Source organism: Eurytemora carolleeae, unplaced genomic scaffold (genome assembly GCF_000591075.1).
Source record: "Eurytemora carolleeae unplaced genomic scaffold, Eaff_2.0 scaffold1429, whole genome shotgun sequence".
NCBI lineage: Eukaryota > Metazoa > Arthropoda > Copepoda > Calanoida > Temoridae > Eurytemora > Eurytemora carolleeae.
Genome location: NW_019397340.1, coordinates 56167 through 70454, shown reverse-complemented (window position 1 = coordinate 70454; position 14288 = coordinate 56167). Strand labels below are relative to the sequence as shown.

The following is a 14288-nucleotide window of genomic DNA, read 5'->3' as shown; positions in this document are numbered from 1 at the left end:
TTACTATATAATGACTGACACAAGATGTCATTGAAATATGATAATTTTAGATTTTATTAACTGTTGTTACTAAAAAAAAACGATAAATCGACTTTTTCTCTGGTCATAGATATCTTTGAAAAGTAAGACTAATACAAATGAATAGCTATTAAGCTAATTAGTTTACCGTGAAATTACCCAAATAAATGAACGGTCCCTTCAAACGTGTTTAACTCTTCATTATAATCCCCTCTGTTGGATGAAAAACTCTGCGCAGAGAAACCGCTGTTGAAAATGTTAATTTTCAGATAGAAACCTAAAAATGTTTTATTTTTTTTGTCTCAGACCAAGGTTATAAATGCAAGGAAAGTTAATTGCAGTTGCGTATACTCTGTGTACATATTGAAGTTATCTCAGGGTGGAATTTTTTAAACAAGAATAGATGCATCAGTGTTCGTTTAGTATCCGAGAAGGATAAAAGCATTAAATTTTTAAAATTTTGATAATTCACATATAATAGTTTTTTTTGAACAGAATATTTCATTGATTTTTTTATGTGAAAGATGGATTCCATGTTAGGCTGTAACATCCGTCTTGTGTTTACATTATCGCCTAGCGACAGTACACTGCAGTACAAAAGATGACTACACCTCTGAAATAACTTCCCTTGCATTACAACTTAGGCCCAGACAAAGGTTGATAGGGTTTCATTGAGAATCGGGTATGCTCTCTTTTTAAGCAGAGGGTTCATTGATGTCCCATAAATAGTTCCATTTAACATTTTAAAACATAAATATCTATTTCTCCCTGGGCCGGTACCAATAATTTGTTGTAGAATTGCTGAATTGTGTAGTTTTATTTCCTACGAATCAGTCTTGATTTGTTTTGGTCTTACTACGCCGTATCTCACTCAGTTGTTCATTAACAACATTCTTGAATTTTTAGGGNCATTGACGGACATGACGTGAATCCACTCTTTCTTTAAATGTAAACGTTGTAATTAAAAGGATAACAATAATGATTTATAACGCATAAGATTTTGATAATGGAAAAAAATTTTAAAAAGAATTATAACAGAATTTTTTTTTCTGAATATCATTTTTATTATTCTAAATAAATCATTTTGGTGTTTCCTCTCCATTTCTAGAAATCTTTTTTTGTTGCTTATATTTTTCATGCTGGTTTCAGGAGGGGTTAGTTGGATCATCTAAGGTAAGAAAATTAACCTAATAAATTCAAATAATTATTATTGAGAAAAGAAGAAAAAATAATTTTTTCAACATTTTCCCAATAATTTGTTGAATATCGTAAAAAAATTGAAAATGGTCTTTTTTCTTTTGTTTATTATTTTCTTCGTAATTTTGGTTAAAAGCTAAGATATATTTCAAAAACGTGAACATATAACAGTAATTTTGGAATAGGAAGAAAACAGTTCAGCAATCATATATTTGTAACATGCCTGTATCTATCTATCTACTATGTATCTGCTGATAGCTCCGAAAAACTACCAGAACCCTAACCATCGCCCTGAACTCTTCCAAAGTTGACGGTCCGGCACGTTAGCATAGAATAGTGCAATGGTCTTCTACAATGTATTACACTTAACAGCGATTAGGTTGTTAACTAATCTCATGCTCTCTCTGTATCTCAGGTCTTCCATAAATCTATTATGCACGAGGGATTAGGTTGTTAACTAATCTCCTGTTCTCTCTGTATCTCAGGTCTTCCATAAATCTATTATGCACGAGGGATTAGGTTGTTAACTAATCTCCTGTTCTCTCTGTATCTCAGGTCTTCTTCAAATCTATTAAAACCAGGGATTAGGTCGTTGACTGTTCTCTCTGTATCTCGGTTTTCTTTAGATCTTTTATAAACCAGGGATTACGTCGTTAACTAATCTCATGTTCACACAGTATCTCAGGTATTCTACAAATATATAATACACACAAATGATTAGGTGGTTAACTAATCTCCTGTTCTCTCTATCTCAAGTCTTTACAATGTATTTTAGACGCCAGTGATTAGGTCGTTAAATAATCTTCTGTTCTCTCTGCATCTCAGGTCTTCTATAAATCTATTATACACCAGAGATTAGGTGGTTAACTAATCTCCTGTTCTCTCTGTATCTCAGGTCTTTACAATGTATTACACACACCAGTATTAGGTTGTTAACTAATCTCATGTTCTCTCTGTATCTCAGGTCTTCTTTAAATCTATTAAAACCAGGTATTAGGTTGTTAACTAATCTCCTGTTCTCTCTGTATCTCAGTCTTCTATAAATCTATTAAAACCAGGGATTAGGTTGTTAACTAATCTCCTGTTCTCTCTGTATCTCAGGTCTAGTCTTCTATAAATCTATTAAAACCAGGGATTAGGTTGTTAACTAATCTCCTGTTCTCTCTGTATCTCAGGTCTTCTATTAGGTCTTTAACTAATGAAAATTTTAAACAGCAAAAAACAAAAATTTTATTTTCCTCAATTCAGCGAATAAATCCCTAAATAAACCTGAATAAAATTCAAATCAATGCTATTNTGATTTTCCGTTATAACTATAAATCAAATGATGTTTTTATTCACCTAATCCATTATAAAGTTTATTTAACAGCTTTAAAAATTTCGAAATTGAAATGAATAGTCTAGGGAACATACTGTATTAATGTACTCTACTGCATATAATTTGTGAACATTTACATGATTTGTACACTTTGAACTTTCAGGCTGAAAGGGACTGAAAAAATTCATACCGAGAGATTCTTTTAATTCCTCTCTATATATTCTATTCTCTATGTTTGTATCCAATAGACGTAAAAACGGCCGAACCGATCGGGCCAAAATTTTGTGTGGGACCTCACATGACACCAGGTTATTGATGCTCAAAATGTAAAAAGTTAGCCTCTAACAAAATTCTTTTTTCATTATATTTTGAAAATCAAGAAATTTTTTATAAAATCCATGTTGTTTTTTGTTTTTGTTATCCAATGTAACAAAGAGAAAATGTTTACAATTGAAATGGAAGATGAAAGCCTAGTACTTTTATATTATATAACAATTTTTGGAGAAAAAAGTTGAAAAATAAGAAATCATTTTTCAACTCTGTCTTGTTTCCCCAAAATTTGTTATTTTCCCAGAATTTTAATTTCTGTTGTTTCTTAAAAGTCTAATTTTGTCATGAATTCTTCATACTAAGTTTTTAAAAAGTTAGAAAAAGTATATAACTATAACAAATGCAGCTTTGCTCCCCATTGAAAGTCACACCAATTTAACCAATTGGGACAATGATATGAGGTTTGTTACCAGGGGGTAGGGTAAATATATAAAATAATACCAGGGGGTAGGGTAGGGATATAAAATAATACCAGGGGGTAGGGAAGGGATATAAAATAATACCAGGGGGTAGGGAAGGGATATAAAATAATACCAGGGGGTTGGGTAGGGATATAAATGATACCAGGGGGTAGGGTAGATATATAAAATAATACCAGTGGGTAGGGTAGGGATATAGAATAATACCAGGGGGTAGGGTAGATATATAAAATAATACCAGTGGGTAGGGTAGGGATATAGAATAATACCAGGGGGTAGGGTAAAGATATTAAATAATACCAGGGGGTAGGGTAGGGATATAAATAATACCGGGGGGTAGGGTAAAGATATAAAATAATACCAGGAGGTAGGGTAGGGATATAAATAATACCAGGGGGTAGGGTAAAGATATAAAATAATACCAGGGGGTAGGGTAGGGATATAAATAATACCAGGGGGTAGGGTAAAGATATAAAATAATACCAGGGGGTAGGGTAGGGATATAAAATAATACCATGGGGTAGGGTAGGGATATAAAATGATACCATGGGGTAGGGTAGGGATGTAAAATAATACGAAGGGGGTAGGCTAGGGATATGAAATAATACCATGGGGTAGGATAGGGATATATATGTATATAGAATAACATAGTAATTTTAATTAAACTTGTCTTAGACAGGTTGGCAGCTTATCCACAGCGGTGCTGAGACAGCTGCTAAACAAGCAGACAGGTAGATATGTAGACAGGTAGATAGTTAGATATGTAGATAGATTGAAAAGTAGACAGGTAGACAAGTAGATATGTAGAAAGGTTTTTAGATTGAGAGGTTAACAGGTTGGCAGGAGACAGGTGAATAGGTAGATAGGTAGATAGGTTGATAGGTTGATAGGTATATAGATTGGTAGGTTGACAGGTAGATAGATATATAGATTGATAGATATATAGATTAATAGGTTACAGGTAGACAGGTATATATATTGATAGGTGACATGTAGACAGGTAGATAGGTATATAGATTGATAGGTTGACAGGTAGACAGGTAGATAGGTATACAGATTGATAGCTTGACAGGTAGACAAGCATGTACATAGGTAGGCAGGTATACAGGTTAACAAGTAAACTTTTTCACTGGTAGACAAGTTGTCAGGTAGACAGGTACATAGATTGATAGGTTGACAGATAGACAGGTATATAGATTGTTAGGTTGACAGGTAGAAGGAATGCAGATAACCTGGTTGACAGGTTGACAGGTTGATATGTAGATAGGTACACAGGTTCACAGGTTGACAGTCATTTAGAGTAGACAGATAGACAGTTAGATAGGTTGACAGGTAGACAAATGCAAAAGTAATAGACAAATAGATTAGTAAACAGGTAGATTATAAAGCTTGTAAACAAACAGATAAACAAATAAGTCATATTTTCATATAGTGCAGATAGACGGTCATTTCATATTTGCTTACTAGCGTTTCCATTTTGATCTCCGTGATAATTCCTGATTAAATTGCAACCATAACTTTTCAGGTTCACGAAATGGAAACCGGAAAAATTTCAGAAATTTCCATTCCGAAAAATTGTTTCTTCCTCCAACCATAAAATACAAAATATATATGGAGGATGGTTTAATTATTTCAGAACAATTAAACAATAAAAGAGAATAATTAATCTGAGCCAAATGCACAAGTTGCTGTGTAGAGAAACCTGAATTAAAAATGATCAGATTTCAAAGAGCAAAACAAGGCTATCTTTTTTACTTAACATCTCCTTCAAAGAGTCCGTTGTGATTTAGATATTTAATTAAATTGGCGTCTCATAAAAAGTTTTGCGTTTGAGTTTTATCTTCAGTAAACTAATGTTTAAGATGTGACCGTGTAATGAGCCAGGTCCACGCCGAGTACGAGAAACAATGGCGGCATGTTGCGCTTTTAAGGTCAGCCATTTTTTCTCGAATAGCCCGACCTAACGTTATAATTCCATGATTTGATCGTTCTTTTATTTTTGATACTTCAAAGATTTTGAATTTTTGATTATTTAATTAATTAGTTGGTTAATAAATTTGTATGAATTTTTGCTTAATAAATAAATAATTTTACTTTTTATTTGATTATTTCATTAATAAATTGATTGTTTGTTTGGTCCCTTGTTAATTTTGGTTGTTAATTGATTAATTGTAAATTAATTTTTTTTGACAATGATTTGATTCTTTTTGGCTAGTAAATTTATTAGTAAGTCAGCATACAATTTTCTAGTTCACAGTTAGTAAATTGATTATTTGGTTTTAATATTCAGCTTAGGTATTTAATTAAGATTATAAGTTAATTAGTTAGTTAGTTAATATTATTAATATTTAATTATTTAATTGATTATTATTTATTGTGGTATAATTTCAGCTAATTGCTCAATTTATGTCTTATTGATTGATTGATTAGTTCCTTGGTGCAAAGTATACCTGATTTGAATACCGGCGTGGAACGAATAATAGCTGAGTTGGTCAACCTTCAAAACCTGTTCAGTGATGTCGAGCTAGGTCAGAGTCATCACTTTAGTTACTGCAGTACTTAAATAAATAAATATCTGTCTAACTTTCTTAATTTTTTTTAAATTTATTTTTCTATCCAGCAACCTATCTACTCATTTACCTATATTATCAATAAAAACTATCTTGCTATATATTTTTCTACTATCTAGTTATCTACCTATCTATATCTCTCTATGTCTACCAACCTACCTACCTGTCTGTATAAAGCTTTCTAAACATTTCTATCAATTTACCTTTGTTTCTATCCTTCAAGATCCTCCTATATCTATCTATATATCTTTTCATCTATCTCTATCTATCCAACCTCCTATTTTTATAATTATCTGAATTATCTTAACTTATTTATTTATAATTATTCTTATAATTATCTTAACTAACTACCCAATTATGTGTCTTTGTATCATTCTATATGTAAATAGTTATATATCTATCTAAAAAATGATATCTATCTATATATTTATATATATCTGTATATCTATCTATGTATTTATTAAGCCCTGTTAACCCTGGAAGAAACACTTGATGCTCGGGATATGCAAGAGAGACAAAACAAACAAAGGTTTGAATCTATTCTTCATTAAAAGATATTTTATAGATTTTTAATTGTTTTACAAACACGCCATTCGGCCCCCCATTACATTGCTTCCAATCCAACCCTAAATCAATACTTGGATGACAAAATCTAAAAGGTTGCCAATATAAATAGAAGAGATTATCTGTTGAAAAGGTTCAAAAAGCGTAATTCTAAGTGGCCTTTTATTTATAGAGTGTCATGTCCGATTTACAACCGTACCCTTCATAGCCTTGTCTGATGAAGAATTAATTATTTATTTATATTTTTGAAAACTGATTTTTTTCAATTTTGATTTCTCTACATTGCTGCTGCAGGATAACAATGGATGAATTTTCAGAATTGATTACTTGTCAGGCTAGAAAAAAAAACGTTATCCTCCACATTATAGATTTGTTAACCATTAATTTAAGACCTCTGGAAAATGTCGTCTTCAACTTGAATCTCCTCTCGGAGACAGCCAAACCAAACTTTCAGCCCACAATTCCCTTTGTACTCCACCCCACGGAGCTTAAAATATTTTCGTTATTGTGAAATCATTAAAGTTAAGCAAAATATTTTCATAAGAAGCATTAGTGAATTTCGTTAAATATCCAACTGTAATTTTTCAGAAGTTAAAAAACGTATTTCAATACTGATCAACAATAAGTCTCCCCCGATCACACCCTAATAATTCATAAGATTTTTTCTACTATTAATATTCATTATAACATTGTACAAGTAACCATGACCTATAATTTATGTTATTTTTTAGGAAATAAAGATTTTGTTATCGAATTTCTGAGACGGGGTTACTCTGTTGTGTGTATTTGTGCGGCCTATCGGGAAAGAATTNGAAATCGATCAATAGAACTAATACAAATGTCAACACAGGAATCAACTATTTAAATATTTAATTTCCTTTTATTTTCTTTTCCCATTAAAAAAACAAACGAGAAAATATTTCAATTCAAATTACTTAAGTTTCCCTTGATAAATTTACGATTCTTGAATTTGACACAATTACTCTCATTTCCATTGAAACAAAAATAATGATCTTCTAATCTCATTAAACCCTTCATTAAAATCATTTCATTTTAATTTATATTTGGAATCCATTCTCAATTTCTTCATCAATTTATCTTTTCTTTGATTATTCCTTAAATAACTTTATCAGATAAGCACAGGAAAATGTGCAACTCGGTCTCAATTTTACTTCACTGTTTAATCTCTTCAACCATTTGATTATTTAACACAGTATTAATTTATGTACCTCATAATAATTCTTCTGTTTATTTCAATCAATCTATCTAGTACCTATCACTCAGTCAAACTAAATGTTGTAAACAAATTAATGGTTATGTTTTCATTCTCGTATGTTACCATAACATCCTCAAACCCTGCCTGGGCCAGTGTTAACCATTAATTTAAGACCTCTGGAAAATGTCGTCTTCAACTTGAATCTCCTCTCGGAGACAGCCAAACCAAACTTTCAGCCCGCAATTCCCTTTGTACTCCACCACACGGAGCTTAAAATATTTTCGTTATTGTGAAATCATTAAAGTTAAGCAAAATATTTTCATAAGAAGCATTAGTGAATTTCGTTAAATATCCAACTGTAATTTTTCAGAAGTTAAAAAACGTATTTCAATACTGATCAACAATAAGTCTCCCCTGATCACACCCTAATAATTTGTAAGATTTTTTCTACTATTAATATTCATTATAACATTGTACAAGTAACCATGACCTATAATTTATGTTATTTTTTAGGAAATAAAGATTTTGTTATCGAATTTCTGAGACGGGGTTACTCTGTTGTGTGTATTTGTGCGGCCTATCGGGAAAGAATTGTCCGGCGAAAATAAACATCCCCCACCAGAATCCTAACCGGCCTATTATCCTGATTTGTCTAGCGTGTTGCTGTTTTCCGTCAACAAGATTATATAAGGTTTCAAGGAGACAGTTGTAAATCTGGCATGCCAGCATTAAGATAAAATACCATTTTAGAAATAAAATATAAAATGTATGTAATTTCATTAAGTTTAATTCTGAGAATGGCTTCTAACCAGTGAACATGTAAAATTATCCAATCCGGTATCCTTCTTCACCCCATCATTCCTCCATCTGTAATAATCTAAATTAACACTCATTCAAAAATTAACTCCTCATTGAAATGTCAAGAATAAAATAAGCATTTTTTTGGAAGTTAATTTTTTTTAATTAAGATTAGCCCCTAATTTTCCTCATCTGTCTTAGTCTCAGTGCTAGGCCCCAATTTAGCTGTTTTAGCCGAGGCGCCCGGAACTTATGATGAAAATGAATTATTTTAGGTTTTTTGGTTGTTCATGTCTTTAAAATCCGGAATATATGACTAAAAGTGAAACCAATTTTTTATATGTTTGACTGTGTATTTGATTAGGTTTGAGTTATCTTTATATGAGTCTACACGTATCCAGGAATTACAAAGTCTTGAATTCAACCTTGTTAAACAGAGAGATGCCAGGTAGAGTTAAATGTCGTCGTCTTTTTTAAGAAAACATTCCTTTAATAGTAAAATCTAAACTTTCTTCGCAATTTTTTATAATCCAATGTTATTTTTTTTTTCAACATGTACAGATTGTACAAATTTTTATCCTGGAAATACACTGTTTTTTTATTTTTCACTCATTTTAGCAAATTTTTCATATAAATTTTTAAAAAAATTCTCGTCAAAATGAAGTTAGTTTAACTTATTTTCTGCATTCTAAATAATATTAGATTGATTAATGTTTCAATCGCCAATCAAAATTCATTAATCATTTTCGAGATATGTCCCAGAAGTGTTTATTTCAGAATATGTTCCAGAAGTGTTTATTTGAGCAGACCCAGTTTAGAATTTTAGTGTGGAAGATCAAGTTTAGAATATGGTGTAGCAGACCCAGTTTAGAATATAGTGTGGCAGACCCAGCTTAGAATATGGTTTTGCAGACCCAGTATAGAATATAGTGTGGCAGACCCAGCTTAGAATATGGTGTAGCAGACCCAGCTTAGAATATGGTTTTGCAGACCCAGTTTAGAATATTGTGTGGCAGACCCAGCTTAGAATATGGTTTTGCAGAGCCAGTTTAGAATATGGTTTAGCAGACCCAGTTTAGAATATTGTGTAGCGGACCCAATTTGTAGCAGATCCAGTTTAGAATATAGTGTGGCAGACCCAGCTTAGAATATGGTGTGGTAGACCCAGTTTAGAATATAGCGTGGCAGACCCAGTTTAGAATATAGTGTGGCAGACCAAGCTTAGAATAGGTTTTGCAGACCCAGTTTAGAATACGGTTTAGCAGACCCAGTTTAGAATATGGTGTAGCAGACCCAGTTTAGAATATGGTGTAGCGGACCCAATTTATAATATGGTGTAGCAGACCCAGTTTAGAATATGGTTTTGCAGACCCGGTTTAGAATATGGTTTTGCAGACCCAGTTTAGAATATGGTGTATGTATCAGACCCAGTTTAGAATATAGTGAAGCAGACCCAGTTTAGAATATGGTGTAGCAGACCCAGCTTAGAATTTTAGTGTGGAAGACCCAGTTTAAAATATGGTTAAGCAGATCCAGTTTAGAATATAGTGTGGCAGACCCAGCTTAGAATATGGTGTAGCAGACCCAGTTTAGAATATGGTGTAGCAGACCCAGTTTAGAATATGGTGTAGCAAACCCAGTTTAGAATATGGTGTAGCAGACCCAGTTTAGAATATGGTGTAGCAGACCCAGTTTATAATATGGTGTGGCAGACCCAGTTTAGAATATGGTTTAGCAGACCCAGTTTATAATATAGTGTGGCAGACCCAGTTTAGAATATGGTGTAGCGATTGTAGGGATTTTTTTCGAAAATTGTACTGATTGTACGGATTTTTAAAAAATGTACTGATTTTTTCAAAAAAATGTACGGACTGTACGGTTTTTTTCGAAAATTGTACGGATTTTTCTGAAAATGTACGGATTTTTTCAAAAAAGTTTTGGCCACCCTATAGTTGCATTGGTCTGGCATGACTAAACTCTAATTTCTATCCTCGATCATCAAATAACTTGCATGTCTAGAAATGTTTTAAAGTAAAGTATGGTTTTGCGAGACGTCCAACTAACATTAATACCAGTTACAAGATATTTTTAATATCATGCTTGAGCTTAACACCAAAAAGCGTCCATTAAAAGGGCTATATTTTGTGAAATGCTCATTGTTTTACATTAAAAAGTTAGTGCTGTACAGAATATTATTATTCGGTTAAAAAATTAAAATGTCCTTTAGATTGGCAACGGCGGCTGTACAAGAAGAAGCAAGGAATAAGGAACGTCAGATAGTGTTCCAACAGAAGTTCCAGGAGGACTTGGAACAGTTCCAAAGGACAGGGTTTCTAGAAGGTACTGGAGAGGGTGTTCCAAGAAATATGGGATGATGGAAATGAATTTTTTATCCTTGTTTAATTAGAGATTCTAATGATTCTATTAAAGAACCGTTTATTTTGAAAATTTATAGTAATTTTAAAATGTGGTCTGCCATTTTCGTATATCATAATACACAGTTCTATATTAAAAGGTTTCAACTGATTCAACTGATTGTTTGCTACTTTCCAGGTTATTCATTAACTATCAAAAATCAAATTAAGTTTGTTAACTTGTGTAATTTTAAATTTCACTATTATTACCCTTAACTCTATAAATACTGGAGGGTCTGAATTTTTGTATAGCCTGGGGACCCCCCCCCCCCCCCACCTAGACAAAAGGCCTTAGAGAATAGGTACAGTGTTTAAATGAATGTTCATAGCCCAATTTTTCAAGACCAGTCCATTGAAAAAAATAGACTGATATAGTTTGGGTGCTAGGGAGGGTTAAAACAAATGGCAAAAAAGGGTAAAAAATATGTTTTTAACCAATATTTAAGTGTGACACATGTTTCAACATCCATATAGTTTAGTTATTTACCTTTAGTCACACAAAAGCTATATTTGATTTTTTTACATAGACCGGACTTTTTACCGCCCTGTACCCTACTAGGTTAAAAACAAAAATAAAAGTATTAAATCATAAATAGAACAAATGTATTAGATTTTTGATAAATTTCTATATTAAAAGGTTTCAACTGATTCAACTGATTGTTTGCTACTTTCCAGGTTATTCATTAACTTCCAAAAATCAAATTAAGTTTGTTAACTTGTGTAATTTTAAATTTCACTATTATTACCCTTAACTCTATAAATACTGGAGGGTCTGAATTTTTGTATAGCCTGGGGACCCCCCCCCCCCCCCACCTAGACAAAAGGCCTTAGAGAATAGGTACAGTGTTTAAATGAATGTTCATAGCCCAATTTTTCAAGACCAGTCCATTGAAAAAAATAGACTGATATAGTTTGGGTGCTAGGGAGGGTTAAAACAAATGGCAAAAAAGGGTAAAAAATATGTTTTTAACCAATATTTAAGTGTGACACATGTTTCAACATCCATATAGTTTAGTTATTTACCTTTAGTCACACAAAAGCTATATTTGATTTTTTTACATAGACCGGACTTTTTACCGCCCTGTACCCTACTAGGTTAAAAACAAAAATAAAAGTATTAAATCATAAATAGAACAAATGTATTAGATTTTTGATAAACTGATGGCACGATCTATTAGATTAAAATTATGATTATGGAAAAATAATCCCCCCCACAACAAAAATATTTACCTTATTTCACGATTTATTACTTTATCTTAATACTGCGGAATGCAAACGTTGATGAGAATATTGAAATTAACAACAACAAAATTTTTAGTTTTGGTTTTAAAGGGACTGGTAACACAATTTCAAGCTACCCTCCAATTATAGAGGGACATCCTATTCTCATTGTTACCCTAAGTTACATATCAACTTTTAAAAAAATTGATTATTTTTGTTATTCTTCTTTTTCTCTAAATCGAGTGACTAGCGGATTTCTGATAGATAAACAATGGATAAATGGAAAACTTTCAACCTAGAAAAATTACGAAATTGTTTATCATGGTGTTGTTGTGAATCGGACATGCCCTACTTTTGAAAATACATCACCTGCAACATGCCCTTGAATAGAGCGACCTGCAAACATGCCCTTGAATAGAGCGACCTGCAAACATGCCCTTGAATACATCAACTTGTAACATGCCCTTGAATACATCGACCTGCAACATGCCCTTGAATACATCGACCTGAAATATGCCCTTGAATACAGCGACATGCAATATGCCCTTGAATACAGCGACCTGCATCATGCCCTTGAATACATCAACCTGCAACATGCTCTTTAATACATCGACCTGCAACATGCCCTTGAATACACGACCTGAAATATGCCCTTGAATACAGCGACCTGCAACATTTCCTTGAATACAGCGACCTGCAACATGCCCTTGAATACAGCGACCTGCAACATGCTCTTGAATATAGCGACCTGAAATATGCCCTTGAATTCATCGACCTGCAATATGCCCTTGAATACAGCCACCTGCAATATGCCCTTGAATACATCAAACTGCAACATGCCCTTGAATACATTGACCTGCAACATGCCCTTGAATACAGCGACCTGCAACATGCACTTGAATACAGCGAACTTGAAACATGCCCTTGAATACAGCGACCTGCAACATGTCTCTGGTTACAGCAACCTGCAACATGCCCTTGAATACAGCGACCTGCAACATGCCCTTGAATACAGCCACCTGCAACATGCCTTTTAATACAGCGACCTGCAACATGTCTTTGGATACAGCGTCCTGCAACATGCCCTTGAATACAGCGACCTGCAACATGCCCTTGAATACAGCCACCTGCAACATGCCCTTGAATACAGCGACCTGCAGCATGCCCTTGAATACAGCCACCTGCAACATGCCTTTGATTACAGCGACCTGCAACATGCCCTTGAATCAATAGCTTTGAAAATAAATTAATACCAATAATTAGTTTCTCATGGAGGTTGTTTAGTACCCTTGGTCCGCGGTGTAGAGGTTCCCCTGGAGTCTGTAAATCTCAGCGAGGACGAGGACGTCCTTGAGGCCTTCCTTGAGGACAGAGCACCCAAGGGCAGGACAACAAAGAAGTCTTCATCCCAAAAAGAGAAGAACCCAAGTGAAATGCCTGGAAATAACACGTAAGCTCTTTAATATGTAGAACCATCGAAAAGGTGGTAGAGTTTTAATTATTTTCTGCAAGATCACCAAGAATTTCTTTTTTATCATTTAACTTACTTTCTAAGCGCATTTGTTTCGGAAAGCTCACATCGATATTAAGTAAATTTTGTGTATTGAATAATTTTTTCCGTTATAATCCGAATAATAAGAATAAGCCAAATAAAGAAAAAACATTTATTTGATAAAACAAATCACTGAATCTCAAAAGAATGTTCTAGACTTGATTCCGGCGCCCATTTTTACTTAGGATCCTAAAATTAAATGGAATCTAAGCACTGTTCAATATTTAACACCTGAAAAATTAGGTTTTGACAAATTCACCGTAGTCATTTAGATGGAAAAAAATTATCTTTCTGGTGTTTTTGGTCAACTAAGATAGCAATCAAAATCTAAAACAATGATTTTTATAATTTCAGAGAACTGAGTCGAGATGAATCTTTGTATTTTACACCTAGTCAAACTATGGAAAACATCAATCAATCAATAATATAATTTTTAATTATTCTAAACCATTTATATCCTATTTAAAAGCTCTTTACATTCGATTCAAAAACTCCTATCATCTTTTTCTACTCAATTTTTAAACTAATGATCAAATGATCCTTCTGAGTTTGTTAAGATAAAAATAATTGCTATTGATTATACCATAGTCATTACTTTTTATCTTGTTATTTTTGTATTAAATGATTAATTTATTAATGAATTATTTGATTCTTTGAATAAATAAATATTA

General features: G+C 32.9%; 1 protein-coding gene across 1 annotated transcript; it reads left to right on the top strand.

Moving 5' to 3' along the window:
- The first annotated feature begins 3882 nt into the window (after positions 1 to 3882).
- On the top strand, positions 3883 to 14263 carry LOC111713616 (dysbindin). Its single transcript, XM_023488513.1, has 8 exons — positions 3883 to 4013; positions 5145 to 5213; positions 5713 to 5810; positions 6318 to 6381; positions 8795 to 8878; positions 10658 to 10770; positions 13350 to 13515; positions 13972 to 14263. The coding sequence occupies exons 2-8, from the start codon at positions 5158 to 5160 to the stop codon at positions 14045 to 14047; spliced, it is 657 nt and encodes a 218-aa protein (XP_023344281.1). The 5' UTR covers positions 3883 to 4013; positions 5145 to 5157; the 3' UTR covers positions 14048 to 14263.
- The last annotated feature ends 25 nt before the right edge of the window (positions 14264 to 14288 follow it).